We start from the raw sequence: 13,153 nt of genomic DNA on the forward strand, positions 1-13,153 counted from the left end.
ATCAGTTGGATGGATTTTTCTTATAAAGGAAACTCATCCATGGAGAAGGATTTATCTCCTTCAGGACTACGTAGTTGGATCAGAGGTTAGTGAGTGTGTGAAGAGGCCAATTCACACAAGTGGCTACACTGGACCCCAATCAGAATTGCACAAAGAAATAGGAGGCTTGGAGGGTAGACCAGAGGTTAGATAGAGGCCTTTGACTGTCTATGAGCAGCAGAGGTATTGCAGAGAGAGCAGGATAGCTTTTGAACTGATTCTTTTTCTAATACTAGCTATATTTCCACTTGTATGATAATACGGAGTTGGGGTTTTAGGCTGAGGCTTTCCCTGGGTTATATCTTCTGTGTTATGTGTGATTGATTTCTCCATATCAGTTATATGTGTTCTTATTGATGTTGCCCATGTTCGATTAAGCTTCCGCTAAATTGGCTGTAGAAGTAGATCAAGTATTTTGCTTTAATATATTGCATTATTAGGTGATCTACAGTGGGAATTTCTACATGGCATCAGAGCGAGGTTTTGTAGAAAAAGTTCTACATGGTATCAGAGCAAAGGTGATCAAAGGAGAGAACAGTGTACTTAGAGGAGATTTCAAAGTTTTGAGTTTTGAGTTGAGAGTTTGCATAGCAGATCTGAAAATTTCTGTACAAAATTTTCAAAAAAAATAGCAGATTTGGATTCCTTGCGGAAAAATACCCAAAATCAAAAAAAAAATCGGCTGAATCGGAGTTCGGATGAGGGAGATATTGCTGATTTAAAATCAACTCTTTTTCTAGAAAATTTCATGATAGCGGGAAATATGAAACAGATTGGTGTGCTAGCCAAGAACCTATATGCACTTGAGGTACATGATACATGCAAAGCCTGGAGGAGCAAGGCAAAGGTTAGATACTTGGTGGTTGAGAGGGAGAGTAAATTACCTCTCAACATGCAGCGCCAGACGAAGTCTCAGACAATTGTGGAGGAGCTGCGATTGGTGAAGCAGCTTCAGAAGGTTGTGGAGAAGCCACAACTGGGGAAGCCAAGAGGAGACAAAGTGGAGGCATCCACTCATGCAGAGACCTCCAGAAATGGGAAATTTCGAGCCAAGTGGGCAGAGGGATCACAAGCATCCATACCTCCAGGTAGGAGGTGGGGCGATGTGGAGTGATCGTCCCATGGAGGCTAATATGGAGGCAGGATCCTTGAAGTACCCAACCTCTTTGATTCGACTTTGCTACAGGAGCCCCGACGAAGAGTAGCAGGACTGGCTGATTGGGTAGAGACAGATGCGGATGGAGTGACAGAGACAGCTACAGTGCAGGAGTCCCAAGACAGTGTAGAGCTAGCAGGTTGCAACAATGCGAGAGGCAGAAGAGTGTTGCACCAGTGCAGGATGGCACAGAGAGGTGTGCAACGGTGCGAAATGCATGGAGTGTTGCAGCAGCTCAGAGGTCAGAGATGGAGCACCTGTCAGCAGCAGGTAGAGCTTCAGCATCAGAGTATGTTTCTAGCCCAACAGAGAGATCAGTTGGGAGTTTTTTTTGTTTCTAGAGTTGTTGGAGCAACCACACTTGGGAGAAGTGTTGCATGCAGAACATTCCAAAGGTACAGGATCGGGTTCGAGTTGAATGCCTTTCTTGTTGAAAGGAAGTTTTGAAAATAGCAACAAGAAATGCTAAAAATAAAAGTGCTAAAAATAGCACTGCTATAAATAGCAGTTTGGGTACCAGTGCTAGATTGAGCAACGGGGAATGAAAAATGGAAGTGCTAAAAATAGCATTCTATTTTTACCAGTTCGGGATGGATTCCAATTTTAGTCAGTTCCTGGACTAAAATAGGAAGTAAAATTCGAATTTGAACTTAACAGCTGTTTGAAAATAAATTAATTAATTCACTATGAGTTAATTAATTGTGAAAAATCAAACATGAAGTGTATGTGAGGACATGCAACAGTTTCTCTATTAATTGAGGAATTTATCCATCAGTTAAAGTGATAAGGGTGAGTTGTAATTAGTTGGCTCAGTTAACTGAGTCAAGTCTAGTTAGATTGATTTAAACAATTTGTTTAAATTAATGTGAATTTAATTAATTAATGCTTGCATGCATGTAACCACTGCACTTCAGATAACTGAATATTCTCTCATAAATAACTCATGCATGTCAGTTTAGACAGAGACCCAGTTGAGATCAGAGGAGGGGCAGTGTACTATCAGTTGGATGGATTTTTCCTATAAAGGAAGCTCATCCATGGAGAAGGATTTATCTCCTTCAGGACTGCATCGTTGGATCAGAGGTTAGTGAGTGTGTGAAAAGGCCAATTCACACAAATGGTTGCACTGGACCCCAATCAGAATTGCGCAAAGAAATAGGAGGCTTGGAGGGCATACCAAAGGTTAGATAGAGGCCTTTGACTGTCTATGAGCAGCAGAGGTATTGCAGAGAGAGTAGGATAGCTTTTGAACTGATTCTTTTTGTAATACTGGCTATATTTCCACTTGTATGATAATACAAAGTTGGGGTTTTAGGCTGAGGCTTTCCCCGGGTTATATCTTCTGTGTTATGTGTGATTGATTTCTCCATATCAGTTATATGTGTTCTTATTGATGTTGCTCATGTTCGATTAAGCTTCCGCTAAATTGGTTGTAGAAGTAAATCAAGTATTTTGCTTTAGTATATTGCATTATCAGGTGATCTACAGTGGGAATTTCAACATGGTATCAGAGCAAGGTTTTGTAGAAAATGTTATACAGTGCAAACAGTGCTCTCCCGAGTGGTGGTGGTGGTGGTGGTGGTCCCCTCTCTCCCTGACCCTGGCTATCTCCCCTGCCAAACTCCAACTCCACATCATACTGCTTATCACTATCCAAGAAGACCTCGATATTCCTCATCCAACTGCCCATTCCCCTACGTTGCTCATTGTGGTGGGGGTCTAGTGTCACCTCCCTTTTGTGGGTAGGGAATCTGTGATGGAATTGGGTGCTCTGGTCTTGGGATTGCCCCTTGCAAATCTCTAGCACAAGTCGTCGCCTCCTCCAAGGTAGAGGGCACGCGTGACTTCACCAGTCCATGCAATGGATCCAATAACCCCTCTATGAATATGCACACCCTCCTAGCCTCGGATAGGTCTAGCACCATAACTAAAACCCTCAAAAACTCAGACATGTAATGCTCAAGGTGGTCGATCTGTCTAAGTTGGGTCAACTCCCTGAAGTGAGAAGTGAGCCTTTGGGTTCCTCCTATCAAAGCATTCCACCACTCCTTGTGTGAAGTCCTCATAAGAGGTCACGCTGGCATTCCCCAACATGGACAAGCCATGAAACCACCACTCATGCACTTCCCCTCCACGTGCAAGGTAGCCATTTTGATGGCTTCCACCTCTGTCATCCGATTAAGCTGGATATAAGTATCCAACTTCTACACCCAAGCTCGAGTTATGAACTTGGCAAAGCCATCATAAGTGGGGAAATACATCCTCCCAATGGTACGTTGTAAGTTGTAACTCTGAGTTCTGTGTACCAGATCCCCCATTGTACCTACCCTTCTCATTTTGTCTGAGCTGGAAATAGTCTCTGAATGACAGGGCTGCTTTGAAATCTTCCCCCATGGATTGCCACTCCCTGAAGAAATCCCCCATGGGCATCTGATCATCCGGTCCTCCATGCTCACTAGGTGTTGATGGTAGGAAAGCAAGCAGCGTAGTTTTCGATGGCCCACTGAAAGTTGGTGGGTGAGTGGCTGGTGAAGGGTGGTCATACTGTTGTGAGGCCCCTGAAGTCTCTCCAAATAGGAACTCACGATGAAGGCTCTTGTCCCTATTCTACTGTTTGATTTCCTCCAACATCTCTTTCTGCCCCCTAACCAAATCATTCAAGGCCTTCAAGAGGCTATCGAATGTCGTTTCTTCCTTACTCCTTGGCTACCCCATCTCAGGTACATGTCTTCCCACATGCCTCTGGATCAGGTGTAATCTCCAATTCTCTTTCCCTGCTCCTATACCTCTGCCTCCGGTAAGTAATGTTCTGCCTGTCCTCCTCATTCATAGGAAAAGTCTCCCACTATAATGTCCCAAACTGGGAAGAGCAGTGATATGCAAAGCAAATAATAAATACAACACCAAAAAATGTAAACATTCAGTGCACACTCGTGCAGAGACCAGAAATGATAACCAGCTGAGCCATTTTATTAAGATATGGGAGCAATAGTAAAATAGTGTGGAAGAAGTGCACCTGGGATTGCCTTAGTGGCAAGTGTGAGAAGCTTTAAAAACCGGAACCAGTGACCAAACCGGTCCACTTAATGAACTGGGTTACCGACTGGAACCGGTCGAACCGCCACTGGTTAGGTCTAAACGAACCGGTTTTAGAAAAATACATTAAATAATTATTTTTTAATGAAAAAAACTATTTTTAAGATTTAAAACCATGATTCAAAGCCAATAGACAAAATATGCAAATATTGCTCATTTATATACCATGTAAAGGTGAATATATCAAAATGGCACCGAGTGCAATACATATCATCGACAAAATACATAAGCAATGAGGCTCTAAATGGCCTCTAGAGTGCAAAAACAAAGCCTACAAACTATGGGGCCAATGGCCTACTACAAGACTCAAGTCTACATATATGATAATAGTGATTAACATTATCACTTGAAACTTCTCATGAGTCATCATGATCAAACTCAATTAGTTGAGTCTCAACTCCCAAACTTTGCAGTCACAAACTTCTCTATTGGTTCAGTGACTTGAGTCTCAAACTTCTGAAGGTATTCTTCCCTAATATGCCCTATTACTTCATTTGGTGCTCCACATGGCTTTACATGGCCTCCTATCCCAGCCAAGTGTTGCTTGAACCTATTAATACCCCCTCCTTCAATGGATTTTTGGCAATATTTGTAAATCATTTTGCCATCAATCATATCACAATGAGCCCATGCAGTATCTTTGGCTTTTGGAGGCATTATGACTACTACTTAGGTTAAACTCTTTGTTGTTCCACTACTCCAGCAAAAACTCAACACTCTCCAAGCTCCCAAGCAAACTCATAAACACTCCAAATGAGATGTGTGAAACAAATGAGAGGGAGAAGGGCCTCTTAAAGGCTTGGAGAGGGTGTTTTTGGAGGGAAAGGACCCTTACTTTCCCTCCAAAAACCCTAAACCACCTTGGATAAGCTGCTATGTGGGTCCTCCGCGAGCGTGGCAGGTAACCAACCGGTTTAGGACGAAACTGGCCGGTTTGACCACAAACCGGCCGGTTCTGTCCTAAACCAGCCGGTTACGACCATTGGGGCTAAAAATTGGCCAAATGACCTTGCTGACCGGGTTTTTCAACCGGTTCCAACCGGTGGCCTTGCTGACCGGTTACCAGTTAGGACCGTCCAGTTTTAAAAACACTGACCAGGTGATAAAATGACAAGCCCATATGGTAGGATCAACTGCTACAATGATGCCCTGCGCTGCCCTAGTAAAACTGCACTATCCATTGGAAAGATGCTTCAAGAAACCCCACCTCCGATGCTCAGAAAATTCCACCAAATTAATCCCAAGCTCCTCAAACAAAACCCACCAAAACCTAGAAAGGGTTTGGCCTGGTTTTGACCCCGAAAATTTGGCCCCCAAGTACCACGTCCTCCACCAGCTACTGGAAAATACGTCCTGCCTGCAACTCCTGTAAAAGCCCTCCCAAGTCATTCCAAAAATGCAGAGATGCACTCCCCCAAGGTTCTCCTTATTTCTCCCAGCAAACTCTTGCCCCACAAACTCCCATGTGTGCCCAATGAGAGACTATTACGTTGACCCTGGGCGTTGTAATCCGTACTACTCTCAAGCAGCCATCTCCTACTCCCAAACTCCTCCCAAAGGCTAGTATCCCACCGAAGCTCATTTACCAAAATTCTCCCGGGAATTGCACTCTGGAAGACCCCTGAAACAACTCCCACGTATTCCCTTCCTGCGTCCTCCTGAAATACGCACTAGTTGGGTCAAGAGTTGAATGTTAAGCTCTGAATCCCCTCCAGCTCTCCTCCAAAATGATAGGATATGGCCTCCCTAGGGTGGCACTCGTAGTCCACCAAAGAAAGCGTGAGTTCTCCAGTGGGAAAACTCAATGCTAAACAGCAAGTGACCCGGCTAAAAAACTCGAGCAACAAGAGTGAGTTCGATAGGCAAAAGATACCAAATGAGGCTAAGCCTCTCCTATTTATAATTTGTGGGCCTTCTTTCCCCCACATGGGCCCCTCCATTTAGCCTTTCGACTTCCCTCCTTGGCTATTCGAACTTTTACCTTATACAAGTGCGTGTTTCTCCATGTGAGTGGCCCCCACGCTCCATCAACAAAACATTATGGCCCCCTTTTTCCTCCTACGTCCTTTTCCCAAAATTTTGTGGGTCCCATGGCCTCCAAAAATGTCAAAATTGTGGAAAATGATCCTGTGACAAATTAATTTAGGAAGGGACATTACCGAAAATCAACTTATCTCCGTTTTAATGCTCGCTGATGTCACCACCAAATTACATAGAAATTTGACCTCCCACAGTCATGAACACAGACTAATATTTGCCTTGAATTCTGTGCACAAAAACCCTCTTCCAGCACCTTGATTTTCATGCCAAGTACAACAAAACTCTTCCATAATTTTCTACCTTCACACTGCCTTGAAAAACACACTTCTAGGGCCTCGAATTCAACGCTGATAGACCCAGAAATTAGTGTTGGAACACGCCTCCGTTTCTGTGTGAATTCCTGCCCTTATCCTCCACGACTTTAGCTGAGAAAACACACTCAGCCAATCTCCAAATCTCAGCCCTGTCACTGTTAATATGGCTGAAAACAGAGGTTCGAACAGCCCCTCTTCACAGCTAGAAAACAGCCGAATCTCACACTCAGCTATTCAACCTATCAGCACTGCCTCCTAACCTAAAACTCAGCCAAAAATCACTGTAAATTCTGCTCAATATCCTAGCCCAAATTTTCCGGATGCGTGCCAATAAAAGAAAGAAAAACTTGGGCTTGCTGTAGCTGTCCTCCTCCTGTTGTGTGCTCCTTCCTTTTTTCTGCAATCTCAGCCTCCTTGCTTCTACGCTCTCCTTTCTCCTCTTCTCCAATGCTACTTGTGAAGAACTATTAAGAATAACCTGTCTTTTCCCTTTTGTCATCTCTAAATAAGAAACCTAACCCTAGAGATCTAATGGCTGAAATTAAATCTCAGCTCATTAGATCAAGGGTGGAGTTCATTTCCCTCTCTTGACCCCTTTTCTCATGTGGTCCCCCTCACTTAATAAAAGTCTTAATCACTTTGATATGTTTTGTACCATCTAAGCCTTTTTTTCTCTCATAAAGTCATTTTTAAAACATAAGAGTCACTTTGTACTTTTTCTCCCTAAAGTCACGTTTAAAACATAAAGTGGCTTTATTAAAAAATACCTATAATACATGTACCACCTCGTAAAGTGACTTAACTCGGTGACATTAATATTACTCATTATGTCTCATGACAAAAAGGTCATTAAAGTGTTTTCCTAGGCAAAAAGGCCAATGCACTAGGAAATACTTCCTTGGTACCGTTTTTCCTCAAGAAAACCTATACCCTCTAAATGTGAGACATTTTGTACAACCAAGACTTGGGTCCCAAATCTCAAAGAGATTTCAAAAGCAAAAGTGGAAAAGCAAGCCTTAAAAAGGGAACTAGAAAGGAGAATGAAAAAAGTTATGCAGGAAGTTGTAAAGGAAATTTGGAAGACCATGAGTAGGTTTGAGGTACACCATGATGCAAATATATAGTATCACAAGTAGCATTGCTGTGAGCTAGATCACTTCAATAAGTTGGCCATGATTCTAATGGACATTCCAATGAGATTGGACTCTATCAAGAAACCAATCAATGATGCTGAAATTGAGAACCACCCAAGGATTAGCAACTGGGAAAGCTATTTCTAGAGTTTGTATTACTTGGCCTCCCCACCCTAGCATGAACAGTGAAACTCAGGAGGATTAATAAGTTGTCTTAATTGTTTCAAGTATGCTATATAACTACTTTTGTTAAGATAAAAGTTCCTTGAGCAGTAAAAAAAATGCAAGTATATCCTATTTTATTGGAAGTCTTTTCCATAGATAGAGTTGAAATATTATATAACCTTTCCACCTATAGCCCTTAATGACATGCTTTCTTCTATTTATGCACAAAATAATTTGTTCCTGAGCAAATAAAAGTGCACGTGACATGGGGACGAAATGTGACATGCTTGTCATACCCATTGTCCAGTCATGGCCACCACTTGGCATTAGGTGTACAGGCAAGGAGAGTATACAGACTAAAACACTAATGTTTTCAAGACAATACTAGCACTCTTAATCTGTATATAACACTTGTTGCAGGAGCTTGGCACATGAAGGTTCTGGATGTGAAGGCAATGGAGAGTCAGAGACAATCCGAGAAGGGTAAAGGACAACTGAGGTAGGATAGAGCACCAAAACAAGAGCTCACACAGCCATAATGCCACTGGCATGTAGCAAAGTCGTAGCGACACAGTTGTGACACTGATATGGGATTTATAGTCACCTTACTCTAAACTAGCATCCTCCTCATGATTAGCCACAACAAGCATGTAATGGCTCCCCCAATTGCCTTTCATCTGTGTAGTAGTCAATGGAACCCAATAGAGGAGAGCCAAACAACAGCTGAGAGAAGCAATGTAGTAGTGACAATGGAATAAAGGGTGCTTATTGTAGTTTTTGAGGCCAAACACCTCAAGAAAGAAGCAAGGGAAATGGAAGGGAATGAACACTAGTTGACAAAAGAAGGGAACAAGGCCAACCCTCCTCAACCCAGAGTTTTTATGGCTATTGTATGTTGGAACAAATGAACAAAATCGAGCTTTTGCAAATTAATTACAGGCTGGTAATAGTATACAAGTCAAGTTTCTTAAAAGTACCAAAGTATATTTAAGACTAACTCAAATAATCACTAAGAAGCCAGAAATTTGGTAGAAAAAGAGATGAAATATACACTCGTCCGAATAGCCTAACAAGGTTGGGGAAAACAAGATGAAATAACGAGATCCACTATACTCTAATCAAAATAACCTGACAAAATGCTCCAGAATATTACAAGTCTACCCAGTCACGACTCACAATAGAACTGAATTTGGAAGTGACACTTACTTGCCAAATCTCCAACATGAGAAAGTCTCCCGTCAAATCCACTTGAAAATGTTGGGAGGAGAAATAAGCTCCAAATTCCTTGATCAGCCTCTTGAATCTATTATAATCGAATTAACATGTTGTCTTTTACCCTGCACATGGGTGCCTCCTACTTCTCCAAAGGAATTAAAAAATGCCAATGCAGCTGTGCCTTTTGTATCTAACCCCCATCAAAACCTGCACCGAAAACACACCAACCAATGCAACTATGATAAAATGCAAAGTATTTGTAACCTGCAATGAAGGAACCTCAGACGTTATTGAAGTTTCAAGCTGCCTGGAGATGAGCGTTGGAAGAAATGGGATGAATGCCTGAATTGTAAATGCAACTGATATTAGTAATGGAGGAGTCGACAGCACAGTTACTACTTGAAAAGTTCAGCTAATAACTACTAAACAAGACTCACTTCTGGAAAACCTATAATTCCATATCTGGAATGGACAACTGGCTTGAATTATCAATGAAGCTATGCGGGGGAATTTAGTAGATGGTACTTTCATCTCTTCCAGCTTTTACAGACACCTATTTCTCAAATACTCAACTATGTTTAAGCCATCTCCACACATCACCTACAATTCATGAAATTTAGAGTCAGTGCCCTGTATTTTCCTGCTGCAACAAATGGGATTCAATATTTTCACTACTCTTAAAAAATACCGCTCAGAATCCTCTCAACCTATCACGAAATATATCCCTTCTAAACTAAAGGTACAGTCCTTAAATTTATAAAATGGACTTTCAAGGTTAGCCGGAATTCAACAATGTTTGAATAACCAACTGCAAACTCTTAGGGTGCTGAACAGTGAAAACTTTACACTGCTAGCATGTTTTGAAATTTAGCCTATCTACTTCGAAGTTTACCATGTATTGGTCCTTAACACCGCAGTGATTTCTGTAAGTTGTCAGCTCGTGGCCTTCAATAATCTGAGCAGGAATGCTAGACCCTAGTCCTAGTCCAGGAGTGAAACACATAATACACTCATTTCAATAAATTTTGTAACATAAAGGACCCAATATTATTATTGAAGGAATAGGAATTGCAAACCAATTCAGACATAAAAGCAATTCAGCCAGATGAACTATTGTACACCCAAACATGTTAAAACTTCAAGATGGTATATGACAGATACCAGGATAATCTTGAAGGGCTCTCAAATTTAAGGTGATAGTTAACACTCGAGAAAAAGGCAGTGGACAACACTCATCATGGGTGACACAGCCAGAATTGTAGGTTAGAGTACTTCCTTGTACGCACTTGACACATTCACAGCCAAATATCTATAAACCTCCATTACTCTAGGCAAGGATTTATTACAGAATAAACTTTAAACTCTTCACTTGTACAAAATCGTGACAAAGTGCTACAACGTTTGCCATTGCAACTCATACACAATAAATAGTAAAAGACACCTACACCTAGGACCACTTTGAGATGTTTCATCTGAAGGCAGATGTTAACTCCCCACTGTATAGCCATACAAATCAAATATTCCTATACCCATACCGTTATCCATGGATGGGAAATCACCGAGGGTAAAACATTTGTCAATTGATTGCACCTACTTGCCACTATCAGATGATATATTTCCAATGACTGAAAAGGATACATCCCTGTCAATTTATATTTTGATTCATTGGCATGGCATTGTGGTGTATAGCCCTTGCCAAATGAGATTACTCTCTCTTTACACCTAGAATATACAAATTGTTCATTTCCAGCAAGATTATCATGAAGCTGGCATGGTTGCCAGCAAATCATTTATCCTAGTGAATCTTGTGCCCAACCAGGACGCAGCATGCAGTAGGGGATGAGCAATGCTTGGGAAGTTTTTCACCTGATAGAAAACTTTTCACCGCGTGAACAATCTATTTACATAGAAAATTGGAAGTATTGAAAAGTAATTTAAGGTCACTTCACACTCACTGTAACTTTGACGAACTGAAATAAACTTGCGTTTTTGCAAACTGATTAAAATCTAGAAAAAAGGCTTGCTCTCAATTTCCTTAGTAGTCTCTGAAGATATATAACAAAAGACTAAGTTTCCTGGGAAAAAACAAAAGACTCGAATCCCTGCGGAAAATTACGTTAAGAAACCACGAATTTAGTAAAATGCCAGATGAGAACTCTGTTATGGCAATCACCTAGAAAAATGCAAAGATGTAAATACACTATCAAAGATATGATTGGATCTCTTTCTTAGTCACGGGTGGTCTTCGACAACGATGTTTCCCATCAACCTACATGAGAATTGGGAGCATAATAATTTCAACACACTCCTAAACTTTTCCTAAAAACCCTTCTACATAATATTAGATGCCTTTACCTCTCCAGAGAAATGCACGATGTCTCAGAAACCAGTAAATTTGCAACTTATTAGCCATATACGAACCTACAGTTGCCGCAGCCACACCCATGACACTATGATAAGAGGGCAATATAATTGGGGCCTAAGCCACAGTAGATTCCGAAGGGCTCCCTGCAGCACCTAGATTTGGGATCTTTGTTAGGCTAGGGATGGTCCCAAAAGTTCCTACCTGATGTTAAGGGAACATGATTGGTGTCTACATTGCCAATGCAACTGTGGGCATTGACCTCATAACAAATTGTTGGCAGATATCAGCCCTAAAAATTAATCAAGTATGCCCAATTCAAATTTATAAAGATAAAATAAAATCCTGTTTCAATTTTCTAAAAAGACACTTCAAATTTAAAACAAGGGAAGAAAAGAAAAATGCATGCTTTGGAATGGACTCTACCCAATTGCAATCTTTAAATTTAACAAAAAAAAAAAAAAAAAAACCTGAAAAAAACATACTTGGAATGGAGGATTCAACCGAGTTGGAGTCAACCATGGCATGTTGAGCATTTGGGTTCATGGTACTATTCTCTCCTCCAGCACTAACAGCCACCCCTTTGTCAGAACCTCTGCGATGCTCAACCCCACTGACATGCACTCCTCCAAATTCACCAGCACCCCGCATCTTTCTTCTAGAACAAATGGGCTTCACTACGAAAGAGCAGCTCAGAAATCCTCTGTTCAACCGACTATCCCCTTTCACTCTAAATCCAAACTGTAGAGATTTATAAGTCCTAAAATTAGCTGCGGGGGGTAGTCTGCATTCGAAGAAAACCGAATGACCAACCGCTAAATCCGAGGGAACCGAAGAAGTTCCCATCTTTCTTTGAGATTGTGCAGTCCCAGCACTCTCCAGCTCCCTTCAAACCAATTTAGCAGGCTCAGAAAACTGTCAATGCCTCGATCTAGGCAATTAGATCCCGCAGATTTTGGTGCGAGTGTTAATCAAATTGTATCGAGAACATATCATAAGTGCGTGTACACACCTCCTTTTATTAGGCTTTGCTCGCTTGCTGGGCGCACTTCAAGTACCAGTCTCTGACTCAACGCACTTATCCTGCGAAAAGACAATGATCTTCGAATTCAATATGCGCCTACGTCCTGATCCTGTGGCGAAAAGGACGAATCTCAATTGAATATCCAGAATGTGAATTGGGGACCCAATTGGACGTACAAGCGCTTGTTGTGAATAATCAGCACAACATGAATTTACAGTATTCGGACATATTCGGCGGCGGAGTTTCACCATATCTAGCCATGGCTGGTTTGGTTTTGATTAAGAATGATATAATTAATAAAATACGAATGCAAATGTAATTATTAATTGCTAACCGCGGAACTAATACAAATGATGGTATTCGCTAGCCATCACCCTGGGTTGGCCAATTCGGTCCTAAAGTTTCTAAAATCGTGACCGGGAAAATCACCTGCCTCACTGTCAGAATCTATGGTTTTTTCTCACAGAAAATCGCATGTTTTCCTTATTGAGCCTTTAATGGTCAACGCATTCGCTCATATGTTGTCCTACCGTCAAAGGGATGTGTTAAGGGGACAGACACATTGGTATCTCATAGGAGTTGTCTTTAAACACACTTTTTGGAAGTTTT

The 13,153-nt window shown here is 41.4% G+C and overlaps 1 protein-coding gene across 5 annotated transcripts in view; it reads right to left on the reverse strand.

Moving 5' to 3' along the window:
- The window catches only part of LOC149262346 (adenylyl-sulfate kinase 3-like), a 237,744-nt gene extending 224,910 nt beyond the window's left edge, over positions 1 to 12,834 (reverse strand). Inside the window, exons 1-2 of one of the 5 annotated variants that reach the window (XM_089424100.1) lie at positions 12,533 to 12,832; positions 12,006 to 12,406 (exon numbers count right to left, since the gene is read on the reverse strand). In XM_089424100.1, the coding sequence (XP_089280226.1) occupies positions 12,006 to 12,366 (361 nt within the window). In that variant the 5' untranslated portion in view covers positions 12,367 to 12,406; positions 12,533 to 12,832. Of the gene's footprint in view, positions 1 to 12,005 lie in introns of all 5 variants that reach the window. The other 4 variants (XM_089424116.1, XM_089424093.1, XM_089424124.1 and 1 more) reach the window with 4 other exon arrangements.
- Positions 12,835 to 13,153: the final 319 nt, after the last annotated feature.

This window comes from Pinus tabuliformis, chromosome 6 (genome assembly GCF_031772625.1).
Source record: "Pinus tabuliformis cultivar Carrire ecotype Pingquan chromosome 6, CPIR1, whole genome shotgun sequence".
In the NCBI taxonomy this organism is placed as follows: domain Eukaryota; kingdom Viridiplantae; phylum Streptophyta; class Pinopsida; order Pinales; family Pinaceae; genus Pinus; species Pinus tabuliformis.